Raw genomic sequence first — 27,587 nt, 5'->3', positions numbered from 1 at the left:
AACAGTTTTCCTTTAAGCCTTATTAGAATTTCAAATATTTTACTAAAATAAAACTAAACAAAGAAAAATCCAGGTATTTACATGCACTTTTAACAAGACTTAGTTACTGCAGGCCTGCTCACTGTTGTGTTTTGTTTGCTTTGAAATCACAGGATGAAGGAAGTGTGAAAGAAATTCCTATTACACATCATGTGAAAGAAGGATGTGAGAAAGCAGACCCAGCACAGTTTGAACTACTTAAGGTTCTTGGACAGGGATCATTTGGAAAGGTAAGATGATAAACTTGTTCCATAGACCTGTCCAGACATTCCAGGGAAATAATGGCCAGCAGAGCTGCTGGGAATGTTTGAAAATGTGTTGAGTAATGGAATCCTTTCCCAGCCCTGCTCCAGAGCCATGGGCAGAACCTTCTGAAGGAAATGCTGGTTTGTCTTTGGTGATGGGACTTGACATGCTGGGAATATTTGGCTTTTTTCAAGACACAAAATCTGTATTTATGTAGCTGCAGAAAAGATGATTGTGGCAGCTGGAAACTTAACCTGAAATATTCCCAGTTTATTTACTTTTTCTAGTTTGCTGTATTTATCAAGTGATCTCCACCTAAAAGACACAATTATTCAAATGGCACAGAGAAGAAATATGGCAGAGTGTTTGTTACAATATTTTCCTTTTGTAATGTGCCACTGGGTGTCACTTTGCAGAAATGAAGTTGAAAATCTGATCTCTGTCACTGTGTTGAAACACAGTAGTTGAAATATTAATCCTAGTGTATAGGAAGGTAATTAATTTTTTAAAACCAGTCTCAAACTACATCTTTTGCAACATCTAAAGTAGTCAATCAGCTTTACATTTGTTCCCATTTTCCTGTTCTTCTGCTGATTCTTTGTGTCTCTAGGCAGGAACAAACCTCTGCATAAAACACAGTGAGAGAGGAAGGAATTGACATTAGGGAGGCATTCTGTGCACAAGTGATGGTGTAGAGAACAGACTTGAAATATTTTGAGGTTGCAGAAACATTTCTTTACCTGATAATGTTCATTGCCAATTCCCTCACACACTTCTCGCTGTAGGAGCCTGAAAAGGCTCCATATATTTATTATCCTGTGTCTGGTTTTCGGCTGTTTGGAGGGCCTGGAAAGGCCCGGGGTGGCCTTGGGGCAGCCGCGTATCAAAGGACGAGAAGAGGCTTCAGTTCTTTTCTCGGTCTCGGTGTTTATTAATTGTTTATCTAAAAGATTTTCTCTCGGCCCGACAGAGCTCTGCTCAGCAGCCAGCCATGAGCACACTGTCCCCCCTCCGGGCAGTCACCTATCTTTATACCCAAAGTTACGTGTACAATATTTATCATTTTTCCCCAATACCTTTCACCCTTATTGCCCAGTGCACTTTTAGTAACAACCAATCTCAAAGTGCCACCATCACCACAGAAGATGGAGGAGAAGAAGAAGAAGAAGAAGAAGGACAGGACACGCCCCAATTCCTCCATCTTACTTCTCTAAACCCCCCTGTACAGAAATCCTAAACCCTGTGTCTCACTCTCTAATTAACCAATCCCTTCACCATTCACCCCGGTGAAACCCTCCTATCCTCATACAGGTGTCGTCTCCTGTGTAGGATCAAAGTCCAGCCACCAGACACTTCTGGAACATTCCAGGACTCCCGAGCCCCCCAAGGGTGGTCTCGGTGACACCTCAGTCCTGAGGTGCTGAGATCCCACAATCCTGATTTGAGATGCCTGGAGCCACCTGAGGGCTCAGCACAGCCAGCCCTGCCTCAGATTTGGCTTCCAGAGCTGAGGGTTGTGCCAGCCTGAGGAGGGCTCCTGTTTGCAATCCCAACAGCTGGGCCAGATGTGCTCTGAGGCTTTGGAATGCTGGCAGTGCCTCTCCAGGTGCTGCACACCTGAGCTCAGAGCTCTGTTCTTTCTGTGAGAGGAGAAAACAAACAGGAGGGTCAGTGCCTGTCGCCCTCATGGTGTTTTCTCTTCCAGTTTCTGCTCTCAGGCTCCTTCCTTTGGATTTGCAAACACCAGGAGGGGTTTCCTTGTGCCTGCTTTTAACATCAGTGCAGGATTTAATAATCCCACAGAAATAAAGAGTTAAACCTCCTGAATTACTGAATTTCTCTCTTCATTCCTTCAGGAATGATGTGCCTTTGGAGTTCTGGAGGATTTGTCTGCAAATGAAATACATAGGTGGTGCTTCAGTAGTTTGCACTATTTTTATACTAGCTGAAATTTGTAACTTGCACATGAATTCCTTATGTTCTCACAAATTATTGGTTGTTAAGACTAAAATATTACTATGTACTTATTTTATAATTGTGGTTGTATTAATCTCCAGCTGTTTTCTTAGTTGCTGGTGTTCAAATTACTCCCTATTTTCTATCAGCTTGGCCTATAGGAGAGCACTGTTGTAGGTCAGTTATTGTGCAAAACTTATTAAAACAAAAAGCCAGACAACCTTGAAACATGATATTTTTCTTCTAACCAGAGCTTAAAATAAAAACAACCCCTCTCCCAACCTTGTACAACTTAGTCATAACAGTGCTTGAATTTCTTATTCTAGACTGGAAAATTTGACAAGATCCTTGAAAAAATATATATAATTTCTAGATATAAATAAATTAATTGTAAATGAAAGTCTGGGTAAGGTGAGATCAGAGAGGTAATTGTAAGGAGCTCTTGGCTTTCTCTTGTGACTTGTATGTTGTGGTTTTTTGTTTTTGTAAGCATAACTTATGAATTCATAACTAAAAATTGCTATTACAAGAACAGCAATTTAGAAGTAGGAGCACATATCAAACCATTTTGTAAATTGGAAGATCTGGTGGTTAAAAATTAGTGTAGCTCCATGTCTTTGTACTGCAGTGTTTTATCTAATATGCTTTTCTCAGTGTCGAGTTGTATCCCATCTATCTTTAAAACTCTTCTGGAGAGAAAAAGTAGAAAAACCTGTTGGAGTTGCTATTCCAGAGGGAAAGGGTGCTTTGATCTTAAATGGTGAGGTTTCCTTGCTTTCATCTCACCACTTGTACAGAATTCATTAATAAAAATGAATGTTTGATATTTGAGACTTGGGTCTTAAGCCTCAAAAACCTCTTGGGAGGTGCAGACCAGGCAGAATTGTCATTCTCCAAGAAAGTGATAGAAGGAAACATCTTTCTGTCAGAACTTCTTTGATAAATCAGGAGAGAATCCAAAGTTTCTGGGCAGTGTCATGCTTCAGAGGGCTTGGTGCTTTGCAGCTCTGATCTGATCAAGGAATTTTGCTCTTCCTTTAAAGGTGTGTGCTTGGTGCAGAGCCCTGGAAGCTGCCTGACATTAATGGCAGCTTTGCAAATGCTTTGTGAGAGTTTGGGTTGGATTACCAAGCTTGCAGTGATTTAAAAATGGGCTTTGTATTGCCAGGTCTTCCTCGTGAGGAAGATAATTGGGCCTGATGCTGGGCAGCTTTATGCAATGAAAGTGTTGAAAAAAGCTTCTTTAAAAGGTAGGTTTGTCTTTCAGCTGAGACTTTGGATCATGGGGTTTAGTGCACCTGTATTTAAAAGCTTTTTTTAAATCTTAAATATTTGTCAGTGAGTTCATAACTCTTCTCTGACAGGAGGTTTTTTTTAGAGAAACTTGTAAGTTCATGTTTAAGTATTATTTTAAATCTGGCCAGGTAGCTTTAATTATGTGGTCAGAAATGTTCTTTCAAAGTTTAAAATTGGATTATTTAATTCTGTTTAGACTTTTCATTATATGAAAACAAGTTAATTTCATAAACTGTTTTCCTTTTGTCTTTTGTTAAGTCAGAACTCTGCTGTGGTTAAAATTAAGTCATTCCCTTGTTCCAGGAGCCAGAACAACTTAATTCAGTGTTTTGGCTTTCAGGAGACACTTGAATGGGTGCGAGTCCACTGTGTATAAATAGAGCTTTACTGTTAAAGGGGAAAAAGTAGTCTTAAAAATATTTTATATTCAGGACAGAGAATTAATTCAAAAATTGAAGTTGGGAATGTAGATAAGAGCTTTTTTCTTGAAAGCAATATGGATTATCTCAAAATATGGGGATGTGCTGGAAATGCAATGAGGCAAAGAAGAAAGCTGGGGCAGGCAGGAAACAAGCCAGAGTCCCGCTGTCTGAAAGGAGGGGTTTGTGGGAGGCTTTAACATTAAAAAACAAATCAGGTGATGAGGGAATAGATTCCTTTAGCCAGCAAAGCCTTTCTGTGTGCTACTAAATGCATTTGTGTCCCACTGTTGCTGTTTCTCTCCCTCAGTTCGGGACAGGGTCCGCACCAAGATGGAGCGCGACATCCTGGTGGAGGTGAACCACCCGTTCATCGTCAAACTGCACTATGGTGGGTCCCTGTGCTCTGCCCCTTCCTCCCCTGCCTCAGGAGCAGCTGCTCCTGCTCTCCCTCACGTGTGCAGGGCCCACATTAGCTTCTAGCAACTGGGGAAAATCAAAAAGGAGTGTAAATACATGGCTATAGATGCAGAGGTGAACGTATGTGGCCCGAAGTTTAGAATCCGACTAGCTGAGGGCGAAAGGCCGACGCCCCTCTGCAATTCCTGGCCAGCGCCCTTCGGCGTCTGATGGCCTCGGGCTGTGCTGGCTGCGGACTGGCTCACACCGCTGGTATAGGAGAGGAACGGAGCTGACCATTTCCCGGGGGTTAAACATCGGTTTATTGACGGTGATGCCGCATCCAAAACACCGGGAAACCATCCGGGAAAAAGTTTTTCCATAGGGGGTGAAAACAGGATTATAAAGCAAGGGGGTGGGTACAGACAGAGCCAATCAGGAAAGGTGAGGGGATGAACTTCACAGAACTGACACTCCATGGACACCAATAATCAAAAGGTAAAGGAGGTGTCCTGGGACCCCAGCCAGCCACCATCTCCAGAGAGGAGAAGGTTCTGGAAACCTGGGAGGAGGAAGGGAGTGATTGACTGGACAGGGAGGAAACAACTTTCACTTATGGGGAGAAGCAATTATATATCGGCAACTATGAATAGCAGTTGCTATAGCAACTTAGCTGACAGGCTAGCAGTGGCGGGAAAAACTGGGGGAACGAAACCATTTTACACATAATAGGGGAGAACAATACATAAATTGGGGGAATAACACAAGAAACTTAACAACACACTACCACATATAGAGAAGTTTTGTAGTGGATATTTTCGCCCCCAGTGTCCGGGAGGACTCCATCTTATCAGAAGGCTAATTAATTACTTTATTATCCTATATTATTCTATACTGTATTGCATTACATCTAAACTGAATCTGCCAAGCCTCCAACTTGCACAGAACTCGTGGCTGTCACCCAACAGACCTGACACACACACCTGGCCCTGACAGGCCAAGGAAACAAAACACCCTCACTTTGGCTAAACAGTCTCCATATTGCATTCTACTGTTGCACAAACACAGGCACAGCAAATAAGGATTGTTTTTCCTTTCTCTGAGGTTCAGAGAATGTGAATCTCAGGAATATTCTTGGGAAGTCGTGCCTTGCTTTTCTCTGTGAAGAGAAATGTGGCTACATGCTCTCTTGTAAGAACTTTCTGAATCTTTATGTTCAACTTCTGCAGAGGTTTTGTATTTTGCATTGATTTAAACCAAACCACAGTAATTGATGTCCTTGCTGCTTCCCTCTTTGACAAAGGAGAAATAAAAGAACATTATTTTAATCATCTCTCATGACTAAGATTTTCTTCTGTGAAGAAGCAAGGAATCATTCAATAAATTACCTCATGTGCTGAATTATTTCACTTCCACAAACAAAAGTATTGCCTGTGATTGAAATTTCCTAGTTGTAAAAGCATTCAGATTTGTTTTGTAGCTTTGTCATACAACTATTGATTTTTATTTACTTTTTTAAAATTTTTTTAAGCCTTTCAGACTGAAGGGAAGCTCTATTTAATATTGGATTTTCTCAGGGGAGGAGATGTATTCACACGATTATCCAAAGAGGTAAGTACCTAAAATTTTATCTCCACTCACTCTTAGACAGGGGTTGGGTTTTGTTGGTACAGGGTTGGCTTCTAAACCTGTTTACCCTCTTATTTATTGTCATAGTGAAGTTTTTAATAACTTTTGGGCTTTCCTTACATATCCTAGATTCTGTTCTATCCTTAAGAAACCCGAGTGTTTAGTGATGAGTAGCCCAAGTTTTAATTTGGCATCTGCAAAGTACAGTTCTTTTGTCTAAAAATGTTTTGTTGCTTGGAAACACAACTGAAGTAAATGAATATTTAGCACTGAGGGAAGGGGATGTGTAGTTCTCATGCTCTTAGTCAGCTTAGGTGCTCCTGGAATCCTGCAGCCCTGAGAGCTTTCTGCTGCACTGTAAAATTGCCTGGTGCTGCAATGCCCGTGCTCATCCTGAATCCCACAGAGTGGGAACACAAAATGCTTCTGAGCCCCCTCCCCTCCATCCAGCCCTGCCACACAACTGCACCTTGAATTTTTCATTTCTGTTTTTGTTTCCTGGAGGGAGAGCTCCAGAGGAGGGGATGGGGCACAGCTACGGGCTGTTGTTGTTTTTTTAAAACATTTGCCATCAAATATTTATCACATGTTACCTTAAGTGTTATGAACACGTTTAGAAGACTTTTATTTTCTTATGGCGAACCTTTTATAAAGATCTAAATTTTTAATGGCAGTTTCTCAACAGCTTCACAGCAAGTGAGGTTTTCAGTGTTTTCACCACTGTAAATCCATTTATATTGCCAAAGCACAGCAAAAGCCACTTTCTTAAATGAGAAAACTGTGTTATCTGATTTTTTTCATGGCATGGAGGAGGTTGTTTATTCCCAGTATGTAAGGCCAGGAGAGTTTTTTCCCCTTATCCTTCTCATAAAAATAAGGATTTTCCTTTAGGAACAGGCAAAAGAGAGAGAATTTAAAGGCAGTTTTGTTAAAAGCTGAGATTGGTAACACAGTGATTATATCTAAGAATTTAGTTCAGAATTAATTAATCTGGAAGCTAAAATGGCTGTTAAAAACTTCAAGTGACTGACTTGTCCTGGGTTATTGGAGCAGGAGGTAGGAAAGAGGTCAGGCTTTGATATGGAATGTCCAGTTCCAGAGGGAGTTCTGGAATAGCAGGAGGAGCTGCTCTCTTGCCTGACCCAGCTGGGATTATCCCCTATGGAACATCTCAAATAAAGGATGCCAGGCTGTCCATGAGGACTCTTGCTGGGGGTTGAAACAGAGATGTGTTCCCTGTGGGAATCAAGAATTCATAATCCTCAAGTTTTCTTACTGCTAAGACCACCTGTTTTTTGGAACACTTAAGTTACCTTTTATACTGGCTTTTATGTACATAAATATGAAAAAATCAGGTTTTTATTTTCTGGTGGGAATGGGAAGTAGTTTCAAAAGTCCATGGACAATGCACATGAGGATAAATTCCCTGTGGCATTCCATACTTTGCACACAAGGATTATTTTAAATTCATTTCATATAGTATGAAGTTATTAAAGTTATTGAAGTTATTTGGTTGGTTTTTAAATTCTAATGTGGGCATGAGAGTTTGAGCTGTGGCAGTGAGATGAGTGTGTAATGAAGTTCTTATTGGTAATATTTAATGGAGCTGACTTGCATCATGATTGACTTGACCCAGAGAGCAGCTTTCCATGTCATTATGGGGAGATGGCAGATTAGCATTTAGCATCATTATATTGAGATTTGCATTTTGGCTGCTCCGAGGAGTAGTAATGAAATCCAAGGAGTAATAATGAAATCCAAGGAGTAGTAATGAAATCCAAGGAGTAATAATGAAATCCAAGGAGTAATAATGAAATCCAAGGGGTAGGAATGAAATCCAAGGGGTAGGAATGAAATCCAAGGGGTAGGAATGAAATCCAAGGGGTAGGAATGAAATCCAAGGGGTAGGAATGAAATCCAAGGGGTAGGAATGAAATCCAAGGGGTAGGAATGAAATCCAAGGAGTAATAAATGAAATCCAAGGAGTAATAAATGAAATCCAAGGAGTAGGAATGAAATCCAAGGAGTAGGAATGAAATCCAAGGAGTAGGAATGAAATCCAAGGAGTAGTAATGAAATCCAAGGAGTAGGAATGAAATCCAAGGAGTAGGAATGAAATCCAAGGAGTAGTAATGAAATCCAAGGAGTAGTAATGAAATCCAAGGAGTAGGAATGAAATCCAAGGAGTAGTAATCTAATCCAAGGAGTAGGAATGAAATCCAAGGAGTAGGAATGAAATCCGAGGAGTAGGAATGAAATCCGAGGAGTAGGAATGAAATCCCAGGAGTAGGAATGAAATCCAAGGAGTAGGAATGAAATCCAAGGAGTAGGAATGAAATCCAAGGAGTAGGAATGAAATCCAAGGAGTAGGAATGAAATCCAAGGTTTCCCTCTGCTCTTTTGCAAGAGGTGAAGCCCAGAGATCTCTGGAGGTGTGCAGGTGACGCTGTGTGCAGTGTCAGTCACAGCTGCATTGTTCCCCCGAGGTCAGCCCCTGTCATTATGGGAATCAGGAATATTCTGAGCTGAGATCAGATCACACCTGAGCCATGCAGAGCTCAGGAACCAGGGAGCCCACGAGTGACTGAGTGGCTGCACTGCACTTCTGTCCTGAGCACTCCACAGGTTACTGTAATTTAATATAAAAACTGTGCCTGCTTTGGCTCTTGTCATGTTCTAGAAATTACTGGAGGAGCTTGGAATCCTGCTGGATTCAGCAAATAAAGGAATAGTTCCCTTAAAGCCCGAATTCAGTCCAGCCATTTAAAGATTCCAAGCTCCTCCAGAAATCTGTAGAACATGACAAGAGCCAAAGCAGGCAGAGTTTTGTACATGAAATTAAAGCAACCTGTGGAGTGCTCAGGACAGAAGTGCATCTCTGCTCTAGAAGTAACATCAATATTTCAGTGTCTCACCAGGGTTCTGTAATAGTTTTTTTCCTAAGAGCAGAGCAGGTTCCTCAACTCCCAGGCTGTCTTTGTTATTGTCACCAGTGATTTATTCTCAGTGTTTTTTTCCCAAATGATTTTTCCTTTTTTTTTTTCTAAATCTTGTTGATGTCAATTCACACTCACCCAATACAGCAGCCATATATTAAATTTTATGATGCAGTGGAAAACTGTCTGGGTTTGTGGCAGGAGGAGTGCTGGGTGTTAATGTCAGCAAATATAACAATTCATTTATTAGCTAAAAGTTAATTAATGCTCTGCAGTAATGCTGATGGTTTTATTTAAGTATTGCAGGTAGTTCTTTGTATACTTTATAATTAACAGATATTAGTAAATAATTTCTCTTGGCCGAACTCATGAATTATGAGTTCACAAGGGATTTTCAAAACTAAGTTTGAAATCTAGGCAGACAGGAGTATATATTTTTTAGATTGCAGTTTTAAAAACTGAAGACAAGATCAGAAGGTAAATCTATACAGTTCTTATTAGGTTATGTTTACAGAGGAAGATGTGAAATTCTACCTCGCAGAACTGGCCCTTGCTTTGGATCACCTTCACAGCTTGGGAATTGTGTACAGGGACCTGAAGCCAGAAAAGTAAAGTAAAATGTATTTTACCACTACTATGTGTATTTTGTTGTTGCTTTGCATTTTCCACTGTAAAAAATTACAACTATTTTTGTTAAGACTTTGTAAACAAATACAAAATGTAAAACACCTGTCTGTGTTTTAAATGAAATAATAGTAGCTTGTTAAAAAAAGAACAGAATTTCACGTCATAATTTTTAACTTATATTTAAAATGTTTTCTGTAAGCATTGATCTTTATGTGTTTTGGTGAATGTGAATTTTAATTTTCAGCATTTTGCTTGATGAAGCAGGACATATCAAGTTAACAGGTAGGCACCACTCATTCATACATGTCTTTGTAAATGAGGTTTTTTGAGTTTTTGTATTATCAATTTTAAATGCGTGTAAAATTGCAAAAAATGGTTCTGTAAGGAACAATCCAAATACATATATTCTAGAAATTATGTATATAAAAGACTGTTTAGAAAACAAATTACTATAAAATTCTGGAAGCTTGTAATTACATTGAAGGTGATGATTTTGTACTAGAGATATAGTTTAATCTAAGATATTGCTCTTAGATTCCAAGAGAAAATGTTTTTTAAAGCCTCAAAGACTTGATAGAATAATGGTGATGGAGATCAGGTTTATGAAATGCATACCTTTTAAAATTCTGCTATATTTAAACACAATTCAATCCTAAATTTGTCACTTCCTTCTGAAAGTGGAAACGATGGATGGGAGCATTGATTAGCAATGATTTTCTCCTGTGAAAAAAAGGAATGTTTGAGAGCTGAGCCAGTGTCAAGGACTTGTGTATCCACAACAAGGAAAAAGTGTTCTGGCAGTGAAATATTCTGGGAATGCAGGGCTGTTCTGTACTGAACTTGAGGCAGGTTACAGAACCATGTTGCCTTGTGTAACACCAATATTTTTAGTGTGATTTTATTGATTCATCATTCAGTAAGACCAGACCATGCAGGCTGCATTCCCTTTGAAACTGATTTTTACTTTTATCTAAATTTTTGTGTGAATAAAGCAGGCAGTAAACAGAGAAAATGAGAACTTCTGAGTGTTTTAGAGCTCTAAAGGTGTAGGATTTCAAATGCCACGTTAATTCAGTAATAACTTTGATGGCCAATCATGAATTTAATGACTTTTAGAATGGTTTGGAGGTGTGTAGTAGATGGAATGTGCTCTCTCCAGATACCTGCAGTCTCTTGTTTCATGGAGAGCTGTGCTAATCACATTTCTGAAAATAACCAACCCAAACCTCTCAACGTTTGCATTTTGAATTACCATCTATTGATTTATTTCTGTTCCCCTGCCATTCTTTACTGGCTGTGTTCTTGTGGTGCTGTTGTAGACTTTGGACTGAGCAAGGAATCAGTAGACCAAGAGAAGAAGGCCTATTCTTTCTGTGGTACTGTAGAGTACATGGCTCCTGAAGTGGTAAACAGGCGAGGGCACAACCAGAGTGCTGACTGGTGGTCCTTTGGGGTCCTCATGGTACTGTATTTGCCTCTTGCTTCCCTTGCTAAGCTCACACAAATGCACTTAGAATAAGCTTGTCCAGTTCTGCTTAGGCATGCTTGGGTAAGGGGGACACTGAACTGCTACTGGGTGGAATGAAATTGATTTTTCACCTCTAAGAATGTTTATCAGGCACCTGAAGCATCCTGTGCTGTCCTTTAGTAGTTAAAAGCAGTTGTAGTCAGTGTGAGACTTCATTTTGTATTTATATTTTGCATGTTGCTTGATAGTTAAATTTAAAAACAGACTTGAAGGCTTGGTTTGAAGGAATATTAATGGGATTTCTGTGAGAGTGAGCCTGTGGAAGGAATGCTGGAGTGGAGAAGTGAGATAAGTCAGTAACTGCTGCCACTTTTGTCCTTCCTGGGATGTGTTAGAGCATCAGCCTGACACAGAGATGGACTTGAACAGTAAACCACTGTTCTAGAGTTTACCATTCTTGCAGGTTTTGGAATATGGCAACATCTAAAACTGGTTGTGGAGGAGATTTTATTTCTTTCAAATACCTTCTTGATGTATAATATTCCTCCATCATCATCATGCTAGACTTGCCTCTGTTCTCACCATATAAACTGCACATGAGAGCAGAATTTTAGATTTGGGAACACTTCCATAATCTTGTCAAAGTTCAACTGGTGTGGTGTAGAGGTAGGAAAGAGTGCAGTGTTTAACACTTTGTTTCAGCAGTTGGGGGAAGAAGTGTTGATTTAGATTAACATTTGTTCTTTCCAGTTTGAAATGCTCACTGGTACCCTGCCATTCCAAGGTAAAGATCGAAATGAGACTATGAATATGATTCTGAAGTAAGTACATCTCCTTCCTTTTTCAGAAGTCCAAAAATGTCATTTTAAACATGTTTTAACAGCTTGTTGTAACTCCTTGTGCAGCCTGGTCTTGTGGAAGGTGTCCCCATGGCAGGGGAGGGAACAAGATGAGCTTTAAGGTCCCTTCCAGCTCAAACCATTTTATGATTCTGAGAGCACTGAGCTGCAACAGGAGCAAACAGCAAAGCCCCTTGATAAGCTTTAGATCCCAGGCTGTGAAGTACCATTAAGTATCCCCAGCAATTAAAATCTCAGGGATGAATCTGTACTTTGATTGTGGGCGTATAATGAAGATAAGAACAGTGCAGTGACTGAGAGCAGCTTGATTTACACTCTGTTGTTGTTACACTCCCTTGCTACTGTTACAGCACACCTTGTTTTGTAAGCAGCAGCTGATCAGGTGTTGCTTTGTGTACAGGTGTGTGGAGAGCCCTTACGTGCTCAAATTCTCATTTCAATTGCCCCAGTTACAGCAGAAGCTGTTGGACTGGACAGACTGGGTGAGCTGGTGCTCACTGAGGGGAGCTGTTGGGCAAATATGTTCTCATCTGTCTGTGCTCAGCTAGCACAGTTTCCTCCTGGCACAGGCAGAGCCTTGGGCCCTCTGAGGGGTGATGGGGAAGGAGAGGAGAAAGGAGAAACTCAGTTCTTGTCAGCACAGGGCACTTGGAGCTTGCCCTGAGTGGGAGTTCCTGGTGCTGCTGCTGTGAAAGGATGGCTCAGACCTTGAGCTGCCTCCCTGCAGCTCCCAGTGATGCTGCAGTGCTGCACAAGCATTTCCTGCTTGGCTTTAGAGTTTTCATTAAATACAATAAATGCTGAAGTCAGTGAGCTTTTATATGGTGGCTCAGTGAGCCCTGGAGGGATAGTAGCAATCACCTCAAGGACAGGTAATTGGGGATTGGGTGAGTCTCTTCTGTTACTGGTATTATTTTGGTAAAAACCTCCTGGGGACATGAAGATGCCTTTGAAAACACTTACATATTCCTAAGATAACTATTTTACTCTGTTTTAGCAGAAAGCTCGCTTGGGTGGGGTTTGGTGGTTTTGGTGTGATGTGTTTGTTCTCTGTTGGGTTTTAGTTTAAACCACTCCTATAACAGGAAACTTAAAAAGTTGATGAGTTAAGTGTGTGCTCTCTACAAGGCTCTGGAATAGATCCTTGATACATCAAACTGTGCAGTGAAATCTATGTAGACAGTTTTTGCTAAGATAAGTTTCTTCCTCTGACTTGTTCTCTGTTTTCTTTTAGAGCAAAGCTGGGAATGCCTCAGTTCCTCAGCCCTGAAGCACAAAGTCTCCTGAGAATGTTGTTTAAAAGAAATCCATCAAATAGATTAGGTTGGTTTATTTAAATAATCAACTCAGCCTAACTTTTTATTTCAAAGAAAAGCAATTGCTAGAGACTCTCAAGGTGATCAGTAACATTTGGGTACCATTTCCTGTTAGTTTGGGTCATGGCTTCCTGAGTTTGGCCAAGGAATGGTCAAAATGTGGGATCAGTGACTTAGGAGTGAGCCAAAGGTCTGACAGTGTCCCAGCAAAGAATATTGACACTGTATTTATTTATGGGCTTTTTCTGCTCTCTTTGCCTGCCTGGATATTTTACATCCATGGAATATTTCAGTATTCACAGTCCCCCCAAATAATCACCTCTGTGCAAACTTCTTGGAAATGAACTAATTTTTAGTGCAATCTTCAAGGTCTTTACCCACAAGTGTGTTAAATGCAGTCTTTCTTTTGTTCAGGAGCTGGTTCAGATGGAGTTGAAGAAATCAAGAGACATCCTTTTTTTTCTACTGTTGACTGGAATGTGAGTACAAAAGGATCTGAATGATGAAGCTGTTGCTGATTTTTCTGTGTGTTGTAGCATTTGTAGCAGTATTTACATCTGAATAGGGCACAGCAAACACTGCATTACTGCTGCCTGGCACATCCTGCCTTCTCCTCTGATTCCTTGGCATCTGGAGCTGCAGTATTTACTGCAGATAGAGAGCATTAATTACAAATTGTGCATTTAGTTTTTAAATAATTAAGAGTTGCAGCATTCTCAAGCTGAAATGGTCCATTGGAGCATTTCTAGTTGGGAGAGGCTGCTGGCATTCCAGGAATCCTGCAGGAAGGGTCTGTCCCTTTCCTTGATTTTGATTCATTAGTTGGTTTGTATTTTTAAACTAAAATGTACTGTATGCTTTTGTGCAGGAAGGTTAAATAAAAAAAAAAAAAACTGCAAAAACTAGATCTGAAAGGAGGAGAGAAATAGCAAGGAAATGCTCTTAGAACTTCCTGAATTTTGCATAGGGATTCCACATCTTTTGACATGAGTTTTTCTGTTCCTTAGCTGTAAATGGGATTTATTGCAGATTTGAGATACTTCCCTGATTTATTTGGGTGTATTTGGAAACACCTGGAATAGAGCTTTGAGAATGGGCAGTTCCTTGCCAAGAGGGATGTGCCTGACATGGGTTGAGGTCTTTGTCCTTTACCCTTTATCTTGGCAAAATAACAGCACCCATGGAAGCTTTGGTGACCCTTAAATCTTTCTCCTTCTCTTTCAGAAACTGTTCAGAAGAGAAATTCAGCCTCCATTCAAACCTGCCTCTGGAAAGCCAGAAGATACTTTCTGTTTTGATCCAGAATTCACAGCAAAAACACCAAAAGGTAACTGTGCATGGCTATAAATTGGTGAGGTTTGTGGGACAGGAGGGTCCCATTAATGCTAAAACAACAAGCAGGAAAGCCAGGAGGGACAAAGGTAAAAGGAAAGGATGCACCAGGGTTCCAGTGCTTTGAAGGAGGATGCTCCCCTCAGCAGGTTTCTGTTCTTTGAATATTTTGCTAATCATTGACTCAGGAAGAAAAAAATAAATGGAATATTAAAAGCTGGACTATGGTTTCTAGTTATGATTCAAGCCAGGCATGCAGTGTTTGAGGGGAAGTATTCAATATTAAAATAAACTCAATTGGATTGCAGCAGTGATTCTTTTTAGGGTCAGAATTGCATTGAGAATGCCTTGCTTTGAGAAGCATTAACTATTATCATTATTATTTCTTGGTCTGCTACAAGTTTCACTTCAGGTTTTCTTTTGTGACTTTTTTTCTTTCCTGCTGCATCCAGCTTTTAAACCCTCTTCTCATGATTGATTGGAGAAGGTCTGTGCTCTTAACAGGCTACACAGAATTATTGAGCTGTGCTCACTGTGAGATTTCAGACTGTGAATTCAGAGGTGCACAGAATATAACCTGAGGAAAACTTAATTCTAATAATTCAGGGGTATCTTTTCAGTGAAGATTTGCTAATTGGATATTGTTGTGTTGCCTCACTTGTGCCTTGCCAGCAGCTCATTCACCACTGAAGCAGCACATTCTGTTGTTGCTCTTCTGTGTTACAAAGCTGTTGAACACAAGATAATGATCTTTATTTCTTTTCCATAAGTCGTTCTGTTTCAATAAACTTATTCCTTAAAACATGTGTTCATATATAAATTCCTGCAGTGCTTTGCAGTTTTAGATAAAATTCTGGAATATTTGTGTTACTGAAGTAAGAAAGCACAGATAACAAACCAGAAGTTTTATTTATGTTTTAACATTGGTGTTCCTTTTGCTTGCTTCCCTTCCCTCAAGATGATTTTTGTAACATCCCTGTCCTGAATGTTCTGAACTGGCCTTGCTGGGCTGTGCCACACTAACCCTGTGTGTCTGTGTGCCCCAGATTCTCCAGGGGTCCCACCCAGTGCAAATGCCCACCAGCTCTTCAAGGGATTCAGTTTTGTTGCAACAACTACTGTAGAAGACCATAAAATATCACCCCTCACCAACATCCTGCCCATAGTCCAGGTAATGCTTTGCTTTTTGGGAAACCTCCTTGGCATCTCAAAGACTGATCCATGATCAGTATTTGCAGTTCTTCTTGCTTTGTTGAGGAGACTGTTATAAAATGTGTCTCATTAAATACTTCCATGGGGTATTTTTAATTTTAAAAAGTGAGTTACTGTTTTTTTGAAGGCAGAATTTCAAAGAAGAATTATGAGCAAGCAGGAGAAACTTCTGCTGTTGGTAGCAGTGTAATGACAAAGAGGATCCTGTTGCTTTAGATAACCACTCACCTGTTTTTTTAAAGCAGCTTCATGGAAACAGTGCCCAGTTCACTGATGTCTATGAACTGAAGGAAGATATTGGTGTGGGCTCCTACTCTGTTTGCAAGAGATGTATCCACATAGCTACAAACATGGAGTTTGCTGTGAAGGTACTGGCATCAATTCCACTCTGAAAATATTGGCTACTAGGTTTGAAAACTTAGATTTGTGAGTTTTCCAGTTGCTGTGTTTTTATGTGATTATAAATTACAGTCTTGGAAGCTGAAAATACTGTACAGGAACACCTGAAATAAAGTGAGATTCACAAGGGTGGAACTGGGCTGCAGGGAATTAGTGATGCTTCAGCCCAGTGCATTTCCTTGTTCAGTGGAGCAGGACAGGCTGCATTAATGATGGAATTTTAACAAGGATAGAGCAAGAAATGAATAAATGGGATGAGAAGCTGGAAGATAAATTACTCATGATTAGAAAGAAGTAATGAACTCTAGAATTTTTTTTATTCTGTTGTTGAAATGAGAATATAAATACAAAAAATGTCTATATTTAATAACTTGTTTATGCAAGTTGTTTTTTCTGTTATTTTTTGCAGATAATTGATAAAAGCAAAAGAGATCCCTCAGAAGAAATCGAGATTCTCATGCGTTATGGGCAACATCCAAACATTATTACTTTAAAGGATGTATGTACCTCCTTTTCTGCTGCCTCTTATTAGACAGGGCTGAAAAAATAAATGCAGATGTAGGTAGTTTATTGGGATTCATTAAATCTCTTTTACATAGAAAAATCTACTGGGAGAGCAGCATATAACAGTAGAGGGAGTGTCTCAAAACACAACATTGTCCTGATATTAATTTTTCTGAAGGCTGTTTAAGCAGCTTGAAGTGAGGAATGATATAAAGGTTAGAAATGCCAGATTTCTTCTTGTATCAAAGGAGCAGCCAGTGTGTTGGTAACGTGAGACAGCAGTGGCCTGCAATGGAAGGGAAGAGCAGTCAGGAGTGTGGGGCTGCTCTCCTCTTCCAACAGCAGCTCTTACACTAAAAAATCACTAAATAACTCAGAGTGATGAATTAACAGCTTGAATGGAGAGTGATGAATTAACAGCTTGAGTCATGAGCTCCCAGGGTGACGCAGGAGCTGCCTTGCCCTCCCTGCTCTGGCAGCCCCTGCTGTTTGTGCTGCCCCTGCTGTGGGAGGAGGGGATTTGTGGGCACGTGGAACTGCCCATGTTGGCTCTGTCAGAATGCTCCGAGTGTGAGGGCCCTGTTAAACCTCTCCTCAGGTGTATGATGATGGCAGATTCATCTACCTGGTGACAGAGCTGATGAAGGGGGGGGAGCTGCTGGACCGGATCCTGAGGCAGAAATTCTTCTCGGAGCGGGAGGCGAGCGCGGTGCTCTTCACCATCGCCAAGACCGTGGACTACCTGCACTGCCAGGGGGTGAGTGAGGGAGTGAGAGTGAGTGAGGGACTGCCTGCACTGCCAGGGGTGAGTGACAGTGAGTGAGAGTGAGTGAGGGACTGCCTGCACTGCCAGGGGTGAGTGACAGTGAGTGAGAGTGAGGGAGGGACTGCCTGCACTGCCGGGGGGGAGTGAGGGAGTGAGAGTGAGTGAGGGACTGCCTGCACTGCCAGGGGTGAGTGAGGGATGTGGAGTGAGGGAGGGACTGCCTTGCACTGCCAGGGATGTGAGTGGTGAGGGACTGCCTGCACTGCCAGGTGTGAGTGGGATGCTGCACTGCCAGGGAGGAGTGAGAGGAGGGATGGGACTGCTGAACTGCCAGGGGGTGAGGAGAGTTGAGGGAGGGACTGCCTGCACTGCCAGGGGGTGAGTGATGGGAGAGTGAGTGAGAGTGAGGGGGGACTGCCTGCACTGCCAGGGGTGAGTGACAGTGAGTGAGAGTGAGTGAGGGACTGCCTGCACTGCCAGGGGTGAGTGACAGTGAGTGAGGGACTGCCTGCACTGCCAGGGAGTGAGTGAGAGTGAGTGAGGGACTGCCTGCACTGCCAGGGGTGAGTGACAGTGAGTGAGAGTGAGTGAGGGACTGCCTGCACTGCCAGGGGGGAGTGACAGTGAGTGAGAGTGAGTGAGGGACTGCCTGCACTGCCAGGGGTGAGTGACAGTGAGTGAGGGACTGCCTGCACTGCCAGGGGTGAGTGAGGAGTGAGAGTGAGTGAGGACTGCCTGCACTGCCAGGGTGATGAGGGAGTGAGGGACTGCTGCACTGCCAGGGTGTGAGTGAGAGTGAGTGAGGGACTGCCTGCACTGCCGGGGGTGAGTGAGGGAGTGAGAGTGAGTGAGGGACTGCCTGCACTGCCAGGGGTGAGGGAGGGACTGCCTGCACTGCCAGGGGTGAGTGAGGGAGTGAGAGTGAGTGAGGGACTGCCTGCACTGCCAGGGAGTGAGTGAGGGACTGCCTGCACTGCCAGGGGTGAGGGAGGGACTGCCTGCACTGCCAGGGGTGAGTGAGAGTGAGTGAGTGAGCCCTGCCAGCCACAGCCCTGGCACAGCTTGCAATCACCACTCCCCTGCCCTCTGTGCTTTGCTTGGCTTGTTTTCCTGCTAAGAGGTTTTGTATTTTATCACAAAGGTGAATAATAAAAACAACTTGTGCTGTTATGCTGGCAAAGCCTTTGGACTCTGCATTTTATGAAAACTGCAGATTTTTGTCCTGTTCTTGTTGCCAAATGGTGATGTTGGTTCCAGTTGCATTATGAGCCAGGAGGTTTTTATTATATTACTTGAACTCGAATTTTTGGGTACTTTAAGGTTATATAATTGTTTAATTTTTGGGTAATTTAAGGTTATATAATTCTTTAAAACTCTCATAAGTATATTAATCTAGAGAACAGCTTTTATAAATTGTAAATTACAAACAAATGTACCTGCTCCTCCTAAATGATGGCTTTTCAAATGTCTTTGCTTAAAGGTGGTGCACCGAGACCTTAAACCCAGTAATATTTTGTACACTGATGATTCAAACAATGCTGATTCTATCAGGATTTGTGATTTTGGATTTGCAAAACAACTTCGAGGAGAAAATGGGCTGCTTCTAACTCCCTGCTACACTGCAAACTTCGTGGCACCAGAGGTATTTCAAGCTGCTCTGTTTCCTTTGTGCTGTTTTTGGTGTGTCAGATGCTAAAACTTTTCAGCAATGCTTGGAAAAAAAACCTCAACAATTCTGTTACTTTTCTTTAAATATAATCACACATGCTTTTTAAACATGAGTACATGTGTTTATTATAAACCTGCTTTAAAAACAGCAGAGTCCACCCTCAAAAATAAGATGTGAGCCTGTTGAAAATCTTAAGAGATGATCTGGGAACAAGAAATGTTGGTGGTGTTTACTGCAACTTGTATATTAGAAAGTCAATAATCTCTCACATGATCAGGGATGATCTTACCCTTCCCTAGGCTGTGGTGTTGTTTTGGGGTGTTTTTTTTAATATATGACAAGAATTTAACACTCTTTGTTTCATAGGTTCTCATGAGACAGGGATATGATGCTGCTTGTGACATATGGAGCTTGGGAGTTCTCCTTTACACAATGTTGGCAGGGTGAGAATATTTCTGAGCTGTTTTGTTTACCTTCAATCCCAGAATGTTGCCTGAATCCTTGCTTCCATAGAAATGGTGAGGCATTGGCTGATGGAATGACACAGACACAGGTGGGACAGGCAGCTCTGAGTCAAAGCCAAACAATCCACGTTTAGCTCAGAGCAGGATCAAGGTTTCTCTTCTCAGAGCAGGACTTGGAGGTGCCAGAGACTTCCCCCAGTTTTCAGGAGGGAATTGAGTCTGTGGAAATTAGTGGTGGGTTTGTTTTTACCCTCCAGCCTTTTGTCCTCCCACCCCATTCCCTTAACTCACCTTGTGTCCCTGCCCCTGCTGCATTCCTGTGTGGAACACTCTGGGTTGGGATCTCTGGAGTTTCCTCAGCATCCAAACCTGAGGAAGCTCTAGGAAGCATCTAGTGGCCAAATGAGAGATGTTGGCTGAATCCTTCTCTAGCACAAAAAGAGCAGATTTTTAGTCCTATGACTAAATCCTGTCTATTGGAAATTATTCCCTTGATAAATCTGTACTTCCCATTAGATGTGAGAAATATTACGATTTAATGGCATGTGTATATATTCTGTATTCTGTGTATATATTTATATAGGTAGATATATTTCTGTTGGCAGTGGGATATTGACTGATTATTGAGATTTTACCAATTTCTTGCAGTTTTTATCTGTAACAAGGTGTTTTTGTTGTTTTTTTCTCTCCCCAGCTATACTCCATTTGCCAATGGTCCCAATGATACTCCTGAGGAGATCCTAGTACGGATAGGCAGTGGAAAATTCTCTCTAAGTGGAGGCAACTGGGACACTGTTTCAGATGCAGCAAAGGTGTAAATGTGTTGTGGTTTTATATTTTTGTAGAATTCCCATGAAATCTATAGAGCTTTATCAGCCAGACTGCTCTGTAAGTGGAGTTTGTGTTTATTATCTGCAGACTTCATTGCAGGGAAGGATATCTGCTCCAACATTTTATTTAAAGGCTCCATCTGTAATGAATATAGATTCCCTGGGATGGTGTTGACCCAGTGTTAATCACCAGTGTTACCTTTTAAAAAGATCAGCCTTAATATTAAATATTAATGGTTAAATATTTTTTCCCAGTCCTTTGGAACTGCACTGTTGTTCATTTCAGTAGGAGTGATTCAGAATGCTTGTTGGCTCTTGCTGTCTTAGCATGAGAAATTCACTTCTGTGTATTTAAGAATGCTTCACATTTTGTACCTAAAACAAAGGGAACATTCTGTCAGCTTGCTCATATTTTGGTTTTATTTCAAACTGTTGCTGTCTCTGTTCTGTGCCCTTCCCACCCACCTCTCCTTTGGACCAACGTTGTAATTAATCAGTAGCTTGTTGCTAATGCTTCTAACAGGCAAAAACAAGTGTCCATTGCTGTTGGCTTTATGCTTTATGTGGTTTCTTGCGGGAAAAATTCCTTGCTGGTGTCTCACTGTCCCTGAATTCATTTGTAGGAAGGAGGCAGCAGAGCCCAAAGTGCAGAATGAAAAAGGAGAGAGAGATTTACAAATAATAGCATTCCTCCATAAAATCTGCCTGCTACATTTGAATAGGATTTCTAGTCTTTTAAAGATTATATTCATAATAAACATGAAAGGCACAACAGTGAGTTGCTTTGCAATCAAGGCTGGCTCTGTTGAGCTGCCCCAATAGTACCACACATTGTTCTGAGCTTCTGCAGTGTCAGGGCACAGAATGATCCCGTTTGTGTGCTGCTCTCTGTGTGCTGGCATTGTGTAAACCCCTCCACACAGGGTGCTTCTCTCACTGCTGCCATCCCTGCTGCTTCCAAGGCCACCTGAGATGCTTTGCACTGAGCAGTGTTTGTGTTCCCTGCCCTGCAGGATTTGCTGTCACACATGCTGCACGTGGATCCCCACCAGCGCTACACGGCCGAGCAGGTGCTGAAGCACTCCTGGATTGCCTGCAGGGACCAGCTGCCCCATTACCAGCTCAACAGGCAAGATGCCCCACATCTAGTAAAGGTAAAGGCACCTGGGCTGCTGCTTCAGCTGGGGGCTGTGCAGGGAGTTAGCTGGTTTAGAGCTACAGACAGAAGTCTCATTTTTTCTGTTTGTTTTCTTTAAAGTTACATCGTGAGACAAATTCATGGAGTGGTGGAATGGTTTGGGCTGGGAGGGACCTTAAAGCTGAACCATCCACCCCCTGCCATGGCAGGGACACCTCCCACTGTCCCAGGCTGCTCCCAGCCCTGTCCAGCCTGGCCTTGGGCACTGCCAGGGATCAGGGGCAGCCACAGCTGCTCTGGGCACCTGTGCCAGGGCCTGCCCACCCTCACAGGGCAGAATTCCTTCCCAGTATCCCCCTAACCCTGCCCTCTGGCAGTGGGAAACCATTCCTCTTGTCCTGGCCCTACATACCCTTGTGTGAAGTCCCTCTACAAACTAAACTAGTAAATAATTATTGTTAATAATTATTCCCCCTCAGTGCAGGGTAAGAGATTTTTGTGTGTGGTGTCTGTAAGGCAGTTCTTGAGCTGTATCTGAAGTCAGGACCTGAGTGGGCACTGAAGTGGCTGTGTTGGAGAAATTGGTGCTAATCTGGGTTGAAAAATACAAACTCTGACCTGCATTAACAGGTGACTCCTGCATCTGAGGGATGCAAAGGAAATACAAAAGAAAAAGAGTGTCAGACACCCATGCTTAGACATTGGAAGGGTTCAACAACAGATTTTTTTTCTCCCTAACAAATTTCAGAGAATTCACATGATCTGGCACACAAGTCTGGTTTGAATGGAGTTAGTTGAATATTTAATATTTAACTGTTTTATTTTCTGATTAAAACTTCTACAAACATGAATTATAATGACATATTTCCTTTCTCCCTAGGGAGCCATGGCTGCTACATATTCTGCACTGAATCACAAGACATTTCAGCCAGTGCTGGAGCCTGTGGCAGCCTCCAGTTTAGCTCAGCGACGGAGCATGAAAAAGCTCACATCCACAGACTTATAGATCCACTGGGACACCTGAGCAGACACAAGCAAGGGGGAAACCCAACAAGTGGCTCTATTTTGCCTGACCTGTGATCAAAAGGCATCTATGGTTTCCTGCTACACTACTTGAATTCTGTAAAAGTCCTTTTTTTAAAAAGAAAAAAAAAAATCCACAGGTTCATACTGTGTTTGTTTTACAGGCCGTATCTGTTAAGTTAATTTAAACATCAGGTACACCATAATGAATTTCTCTACACTGTCCTTTGAGATCTGTTGCAAATATTCTTTCACATTCTGTATAGTTTTGCTGGGTTCAGTTAAAAAAAAATGGTTTAGGGGACCGTTGCCAATGACCAAGTTGTACATAAAGTGTCAGTGTGAGTTTTCTTGCTTCACACCCTCAGACCCTGCTGTGAAGGGCAAATTCTTCGTTTTGTAATTGGGCACTTCATTGATTCAACTCAATTCCTTGCCCTTGTCCATGACTCTTATGCAGAGTTGAGCAGTGTGATGTGCCAGAGTTAATTCATCCCTGTTGATTTGGTAGGTCTGTGTTTGCTTGGTGCCAGGAACTGAGGAGAACCAAAGGGATGTGCAAGCTCCTGCACTTAAATTTGATCTCTTGTGACCCGAAAGAAATGCTGGTTATGGCCTCTGACAGGAAAACAGACATTTCTGGTTGTTATCACAAATTGTGTCCTGCACTGAGCTGGAGGAAGTCAATATGTGCATAAACTGTAAAATTCAGGCTCTCAGAAACATTGGTGCCACTTCAAAACAAATCATGCAGCTCAATCCTTTGTTACTTATATTTCCCATCCATTAATACAACTACTGTGTAATTTTCCTCAGCAGTCTTTCCACTAAATACACCCAATATTAGGTTTGTTTGGCATATGAGACAAACTGACACTTTATTATAACCAACTTGGCACTTGGGGTTTATTTTTTATTTATTTTTTTTAATAGAAGGTTGCTTCTCTCTGACTCTCTCGCCGCATGTACAAATATTACAGAACAGAAATGCAAAATTCTCTTTGCCTAACTGTAGGGGTAGCTTGGGAAAATAAATAAGCCTTGCTGTGTGCCCAGATAAGGGAATTCTGATCAAGAAATTTCACAGTTATGGACAAATTCCTTTCAGCATCCTGTGGCCAGCACTCACTCACCCTCTCTGTCTGGTGTTTGGGCTGCAGCTGTTCCCAAATGCTGGGATGGAGAGGAAATTCATTTCAGGGCCAGAATTACCTTGGGGTTCCCTGACTCCAAACCAATGCTAACTGCTGGTAGTTCATTCAGAGATACACTTAGAAGTGTTTTCAAAAGCTGTAGACACTGAGCAGTTGTAGTGACATAGCAGGATGATTATAAATATTAAATACATTAGTGACATTAGGCTGTGAAGTGACCAAAACTCAAACATAGTTCAGACTCATTTGTCATCATTGAATTTTCAAATGCAAGACCCCAGGGCTGGCAGAAATCAGTGTTTTGAGACAGCAGAAAAAAAACTTCCAGGAGAATTCTGGCCCAAGCACCAGGAGTGGTGGTGATAACTCACATCTCACAAGAGGTGTTGGCTGGTCTTTGCTTATACCTGTGAAGGACTTGGTGGTGTTGGAAATACTTTTAGATAAGCTGCTTTCTTCTGTTGTGGTGGGGGAAGATGGACGTTATCTGGCCAAATAGTTAGGTATGAATATTTGTAGATTTGAGATTTAATGATATAGCAAACATAGGTGTGCTCTTTGTATCACGCAGAACATCCCCCAGATGGAATTTCTTGAGTTGATAGATGTTGGAAGCTTTAGGGGCCATCTGTGCCTAGTTTTGAGGTGCCTGTTTGAAATGCTTGAAAACTTATCAAAGAACACAACTGCTTCCTGGAAAGCTCTTTGTTTAATACAAAATCTGCCCCTTTTGCAGCTGCTTCATCCTCCTTTTCCTTAATGAGGACTTTTTCCAGCAAGAATGCCTGGAAACCTCTTGTCTAACACTCTGTCAGGGTCATTTTAATATAAATTTAAAGATGACTGCCAGAAGAATTTGAATTCACTCGAAAAAAAGGAAAAAGTGCTGGAAGTTAAACCCCCTGAGCCCAGGTCAGGGTGTACTGTGGGTTGAAATGTAGTCCTAAAAGCTGTGTTGGGGATAAGAGGTAATGCAGGGCCTGGAATCCAATGGAAATATCAAACCTGAATTGTCTTCAGCTTTCCTGTAAGGCAGCAGCTGGTCTTTAATGGCTTTACCATGAATCATTTAACAGTGTTTCTGTTGGTATTTTCTTTTAGCTTGCTTAGAAGCACCACAGAATAAGCACCTTAAAAGCATTTTGCACAAGAGCAGTTGGAAGCAGCTGAAGGGACTCAAGTTGTTCTTGATGTGCAGCACAAAGGTGGTGAGAGGAAAAGAACACAAACAAGATGGATGTTCTGATTCATTGCTGAGTATTTAAAACATTTCCTGGAAAGTTACCCCTGTTTTATATCACTGCTGGCCTTTAGTGCAAGTGGTACTTCAGGGGTAAAATAACATTACAAGATTGTCTTATTGTGGGGAAAACATATGGATGTGTTATATCTGACAGGCCAGTGTACCCTGGTATGCCACTTAGAATCCTTATTTAGGGGGAAAATTCCCTTGCTCTATTTCAGCATATCAGTCCTGGAAATATTTGGGATATGCAGGAACACAGAGTTCACTTGCAGTTTACTTTTACTGTATTTAAGGATCATCTTTGTGAGGCTCCTTTGGGAATTCCTTGCCTGTTTCTCATCCCTTTCTTTCCCAGCTTAGGTTTTGATATCTAAAAGCAGCATGGTCTGCTCATGAGCTGTCAGGCAGAGGTTTGAGATGGAAGAGCAGGTACTGGGAAAGTTCTCTGGCTGCAGTGAAAGGTTGGTGAAAATTATTTCTGTCATCTGGGCACAGTTCAAGTTTATAAACTGGTGATGTTCTTACTGCCTTACTGAGTCAGAAAAAATGTTAAATTTTCACAAAGGTTCATAATTGCACAGAAGTAGGCATTCAGACTAAAGGAATTTCCACAGAACTTAATTTTAAATTATAGAATATTTTGGCCGTGGCTTCCTGCCAGAAAAGCTCCTGCTCTGGTGTTTGGTGATGATCATTATCAGTTGCAGCTCTGGTGCACACAGACAGCAGATTCCCCCTGGAGCTGGAGTGGGCTCAGGACTCTTTTACTGTTCCTTCACCCCAGGATATCTCAGTTTGTACCCTCAGTTATCCCTTGGATACAGAGGGAGGAGCTCTGTTGTATTCCTGTTCCACGTGCAGAAGCTGCAGTGGCACCACAGTGAGCCCATGGTGGGGTCACAGGGCCCTTCCTTGGAGCTCTCCTGGTTGGGTCCAGTCCAGCCCTGATCTGGGGCTTGTGTGTGCTTTTCTTCTTTTTCCCATTTTGTTCAGAATCAGTGAATTCCCCTTGCCCATGGCAGGAGGTGCAGGGGCTGAGCCTGCTCTTCCTTTGGGGCCTCTGTTGTTGGAATGTTCTTGCAGCCAGAGAAGGCATCCAAAACCTCACCCAAGTCACTCATGTTGAGCTTGAATTCTGTCTTCCATGTTTTAATTCCTTTTCCAAAGCTGACCTTCAGCTGACCAATAGTTAAAATAACCTCTGGCAAACTTCAGCAGGTGGGAGTTCTTGCAGTGTACTTAGAGACTGGTCTGTAGAGCTGTGTTAAATTAATTACACAAGGTTATAATAATTCTCCTGGTTTGTATCAGTGAAATTATGCTAAAACATCAATGCAAACACAGGGTTTTATGTATTTCTGTAGCACTTAAGCTTTTCATTCCTAACCAGAACTAAAAGTTAGCAAATATTTGTGGGAGGGGAGGGAGGAGCAGTTTTTTCTTTCTCAAAGTTTCCAGAAAGCTTCTGAAGCTGTGATCATAATAGAGTCCTTATGTAATCCTATAGGAGCTCTGTAGGGTTAAAAACATAAAATTCTCCTTAAAAGTTTAGGAACTCTTTTGAGGTGTGCACTGATAGCTGTTGGTGACACCCCTGCACTTCATTCACACCACACCAACCTTCTGCATCAACATCTGTCCCTGCTCCAGTTATTTTTAAATATTTGCTCCTCCAATTTCTACTGTTCCTTGGGAATAGAAGAACAGATACAAATTTGAAAACCCTCACCCTTAATGTATGGCTGAAGCTGATTGAGTATTACAATAATTTGCATATTTAGAAAAGTCTCCCACAAAATCAGCAGCAGCTGGTTTTCTTGAGATTTTTCCTGTGTAATGAAAGCAAACTTTCTCTGAAAGCTTTAAAAGATATAATCAATTAAGTATCTCTTAATTATTCATTTTTGGGCAATATCTTATTACCAATAGTGAGTTTGAATTACCCTGAATTCTCTGGTGGGGTTTTTCACACGAGGATGCTGGAGGTGGATCTGCTTTGCAGGACCAAGTGTTGAGGTTTGGGTGTTTTCATTAGGCTTTTGAGCAGTGTTTGCTAATTAATTCATTAATTAATTGCATTGTCTTAACGTCCCAAGCACTTTGGCATCTTGCACTGATGCTCTGGTTAGAGCTGAAACTCTGCTGGCACGTGGCTGAATCTCCATAAAGGGCATTAATTGAGAACAGTGTGCAATGAATTCCATGCTCTGAGGTACTTCAAAGATGAGACTCTACACAAGGTCCCCGTTCTCAGATATTGTAACTGTCATTTCCTTCTCTTAAGCATATTGTGGATTTTGTATCATACTGTATTTATTTCATTTAATTTTAAAAGAAATGTTTTCTTTAAAGCTCTGTATATATTGACATTAAAGTTTGCATTGTACTACGTTCTCTTCTTCTTGCAAGGCTGGGTCTGGCAGTGCAGTGGTGTTTCTCTTGGCACTGCTGCCTTCAGTTACAGCACACCAAAGACAACCTCAAAATTGTATTTATTTTTGTCAAACTCCCTGAATAATCGTAAAGGTACAGTTTTAATTAGCTGGCAGTTCCTTGAGTGCTAGAATAAAAGAGTTGCGAATTCATAACATTTGGTAATTGACAGAAATCCATCACTTCTGCTTTGGAAGTTTGCTTGCTTCTGTTTTTCAAATGGATA

At 41.6% G+C, this 27,587-nt stretch overlaps 1 protein-coding gene across 2 annotated transcripts in view; it reads left to right on the top strand.

The window, feature by feature from the left end:
• Positions 1-27,314, top strand: part of RPS6KA6 (ribosomal protein S6 kinase A6) — a 40,508-nt gene extending 13,194 nt beyond the window's left edge. The window contains exons 3-22 of one of the 2 annotated variants that reach the window (XM_064712698.1): positions 153-269; positions 3,410-3,491; positions 4,267-4,347; positions 5,887-5,966; positions 9,422-9,528; positions 9,792-9,829; positions 10,867-11,009; positions 11,766-11,836; positions 13,110-13,198; positions 13,606-13,670; positions 14,416-14,518; positions 15,570-15,694; positions 15,981-16,103; positions 16,544-16,633; positions 17,237-17,395; positions 18,885-19,046; positions 19,440-19,516; positions 20,232-20,349; positions 21,381-21,521; positions 22,386-27,314. In XM_064712698.1, the coding sequence (XP_064568768.1) occupies positions 153-269; positions 3,410-3,491; positions 4,267-4,347; positions 5,887-5,966; positions 9,422-9,528; positions 9,792-9,829; positions 10,867-11,009; positions 11,766-11,836; positions 13,110-13,198; positions 13,606-13,670; positions 14,416-14,518; positions 15,570-15,694; positions 15,981-16,103; positions 16,544-16,633; positions 17,237-17,395; positions 18,885-19,046; positions 19,440-19,516; positions 20,232-20,349; positions 21,381-21,521; positions 22,386-22,511 (2,097 nt within the window). In that variant the 3' untranslated portion in view covers positions 22,512-27,314. Of the gene's footprint in view, positions 1-152; positions 270-3,409; positions 3,492-4,266; positions 4,348-5,886; positions 5,967-9,421; positions 9,529-9,791; positions 9,830-10,866; positions 11,010-11,765; positions 11,837-13,109; positions 13,199-13,605; positions 13,671-14,415; positions 14,519-15,569; positions 15,695-15,977; positions 16,104-16,543; positions 16,634-17,236; positions 17,396-18,884; positions 19,047-19,439; positions 19,517-20,231; positions 20,350-21,380; positions 21,522-22,385 lie in introns of both variants that reach the window. The other variant, XM_064712697.1, reaches the window with a different exon arrangement.
• Positions 27,315-27,587: the final 273 nt, after the last annotated feature.

Source organism: Zonotrichia leucophrys, chromosome 4A (assembly GCF_028769735.1).
Source record: "Zonotrichia leucophrys gambelii isolate GWCS_2022_RI chromosome 4A, RI_Zleu_2.0, whole genome shotgun sequence".
NCBI classification, from domain to species: domain Eukaryota; kingdom Metazoa; phylum Chordata; class Aves; order Passeriformes; family Passerellidae; genus Zonotrichia; species Zonotrichia leucophrys.
Note: the sequence above shows the minus strand (reverse complement) of the source record. Positions and strands in the feature narration are given on the sequence as shown.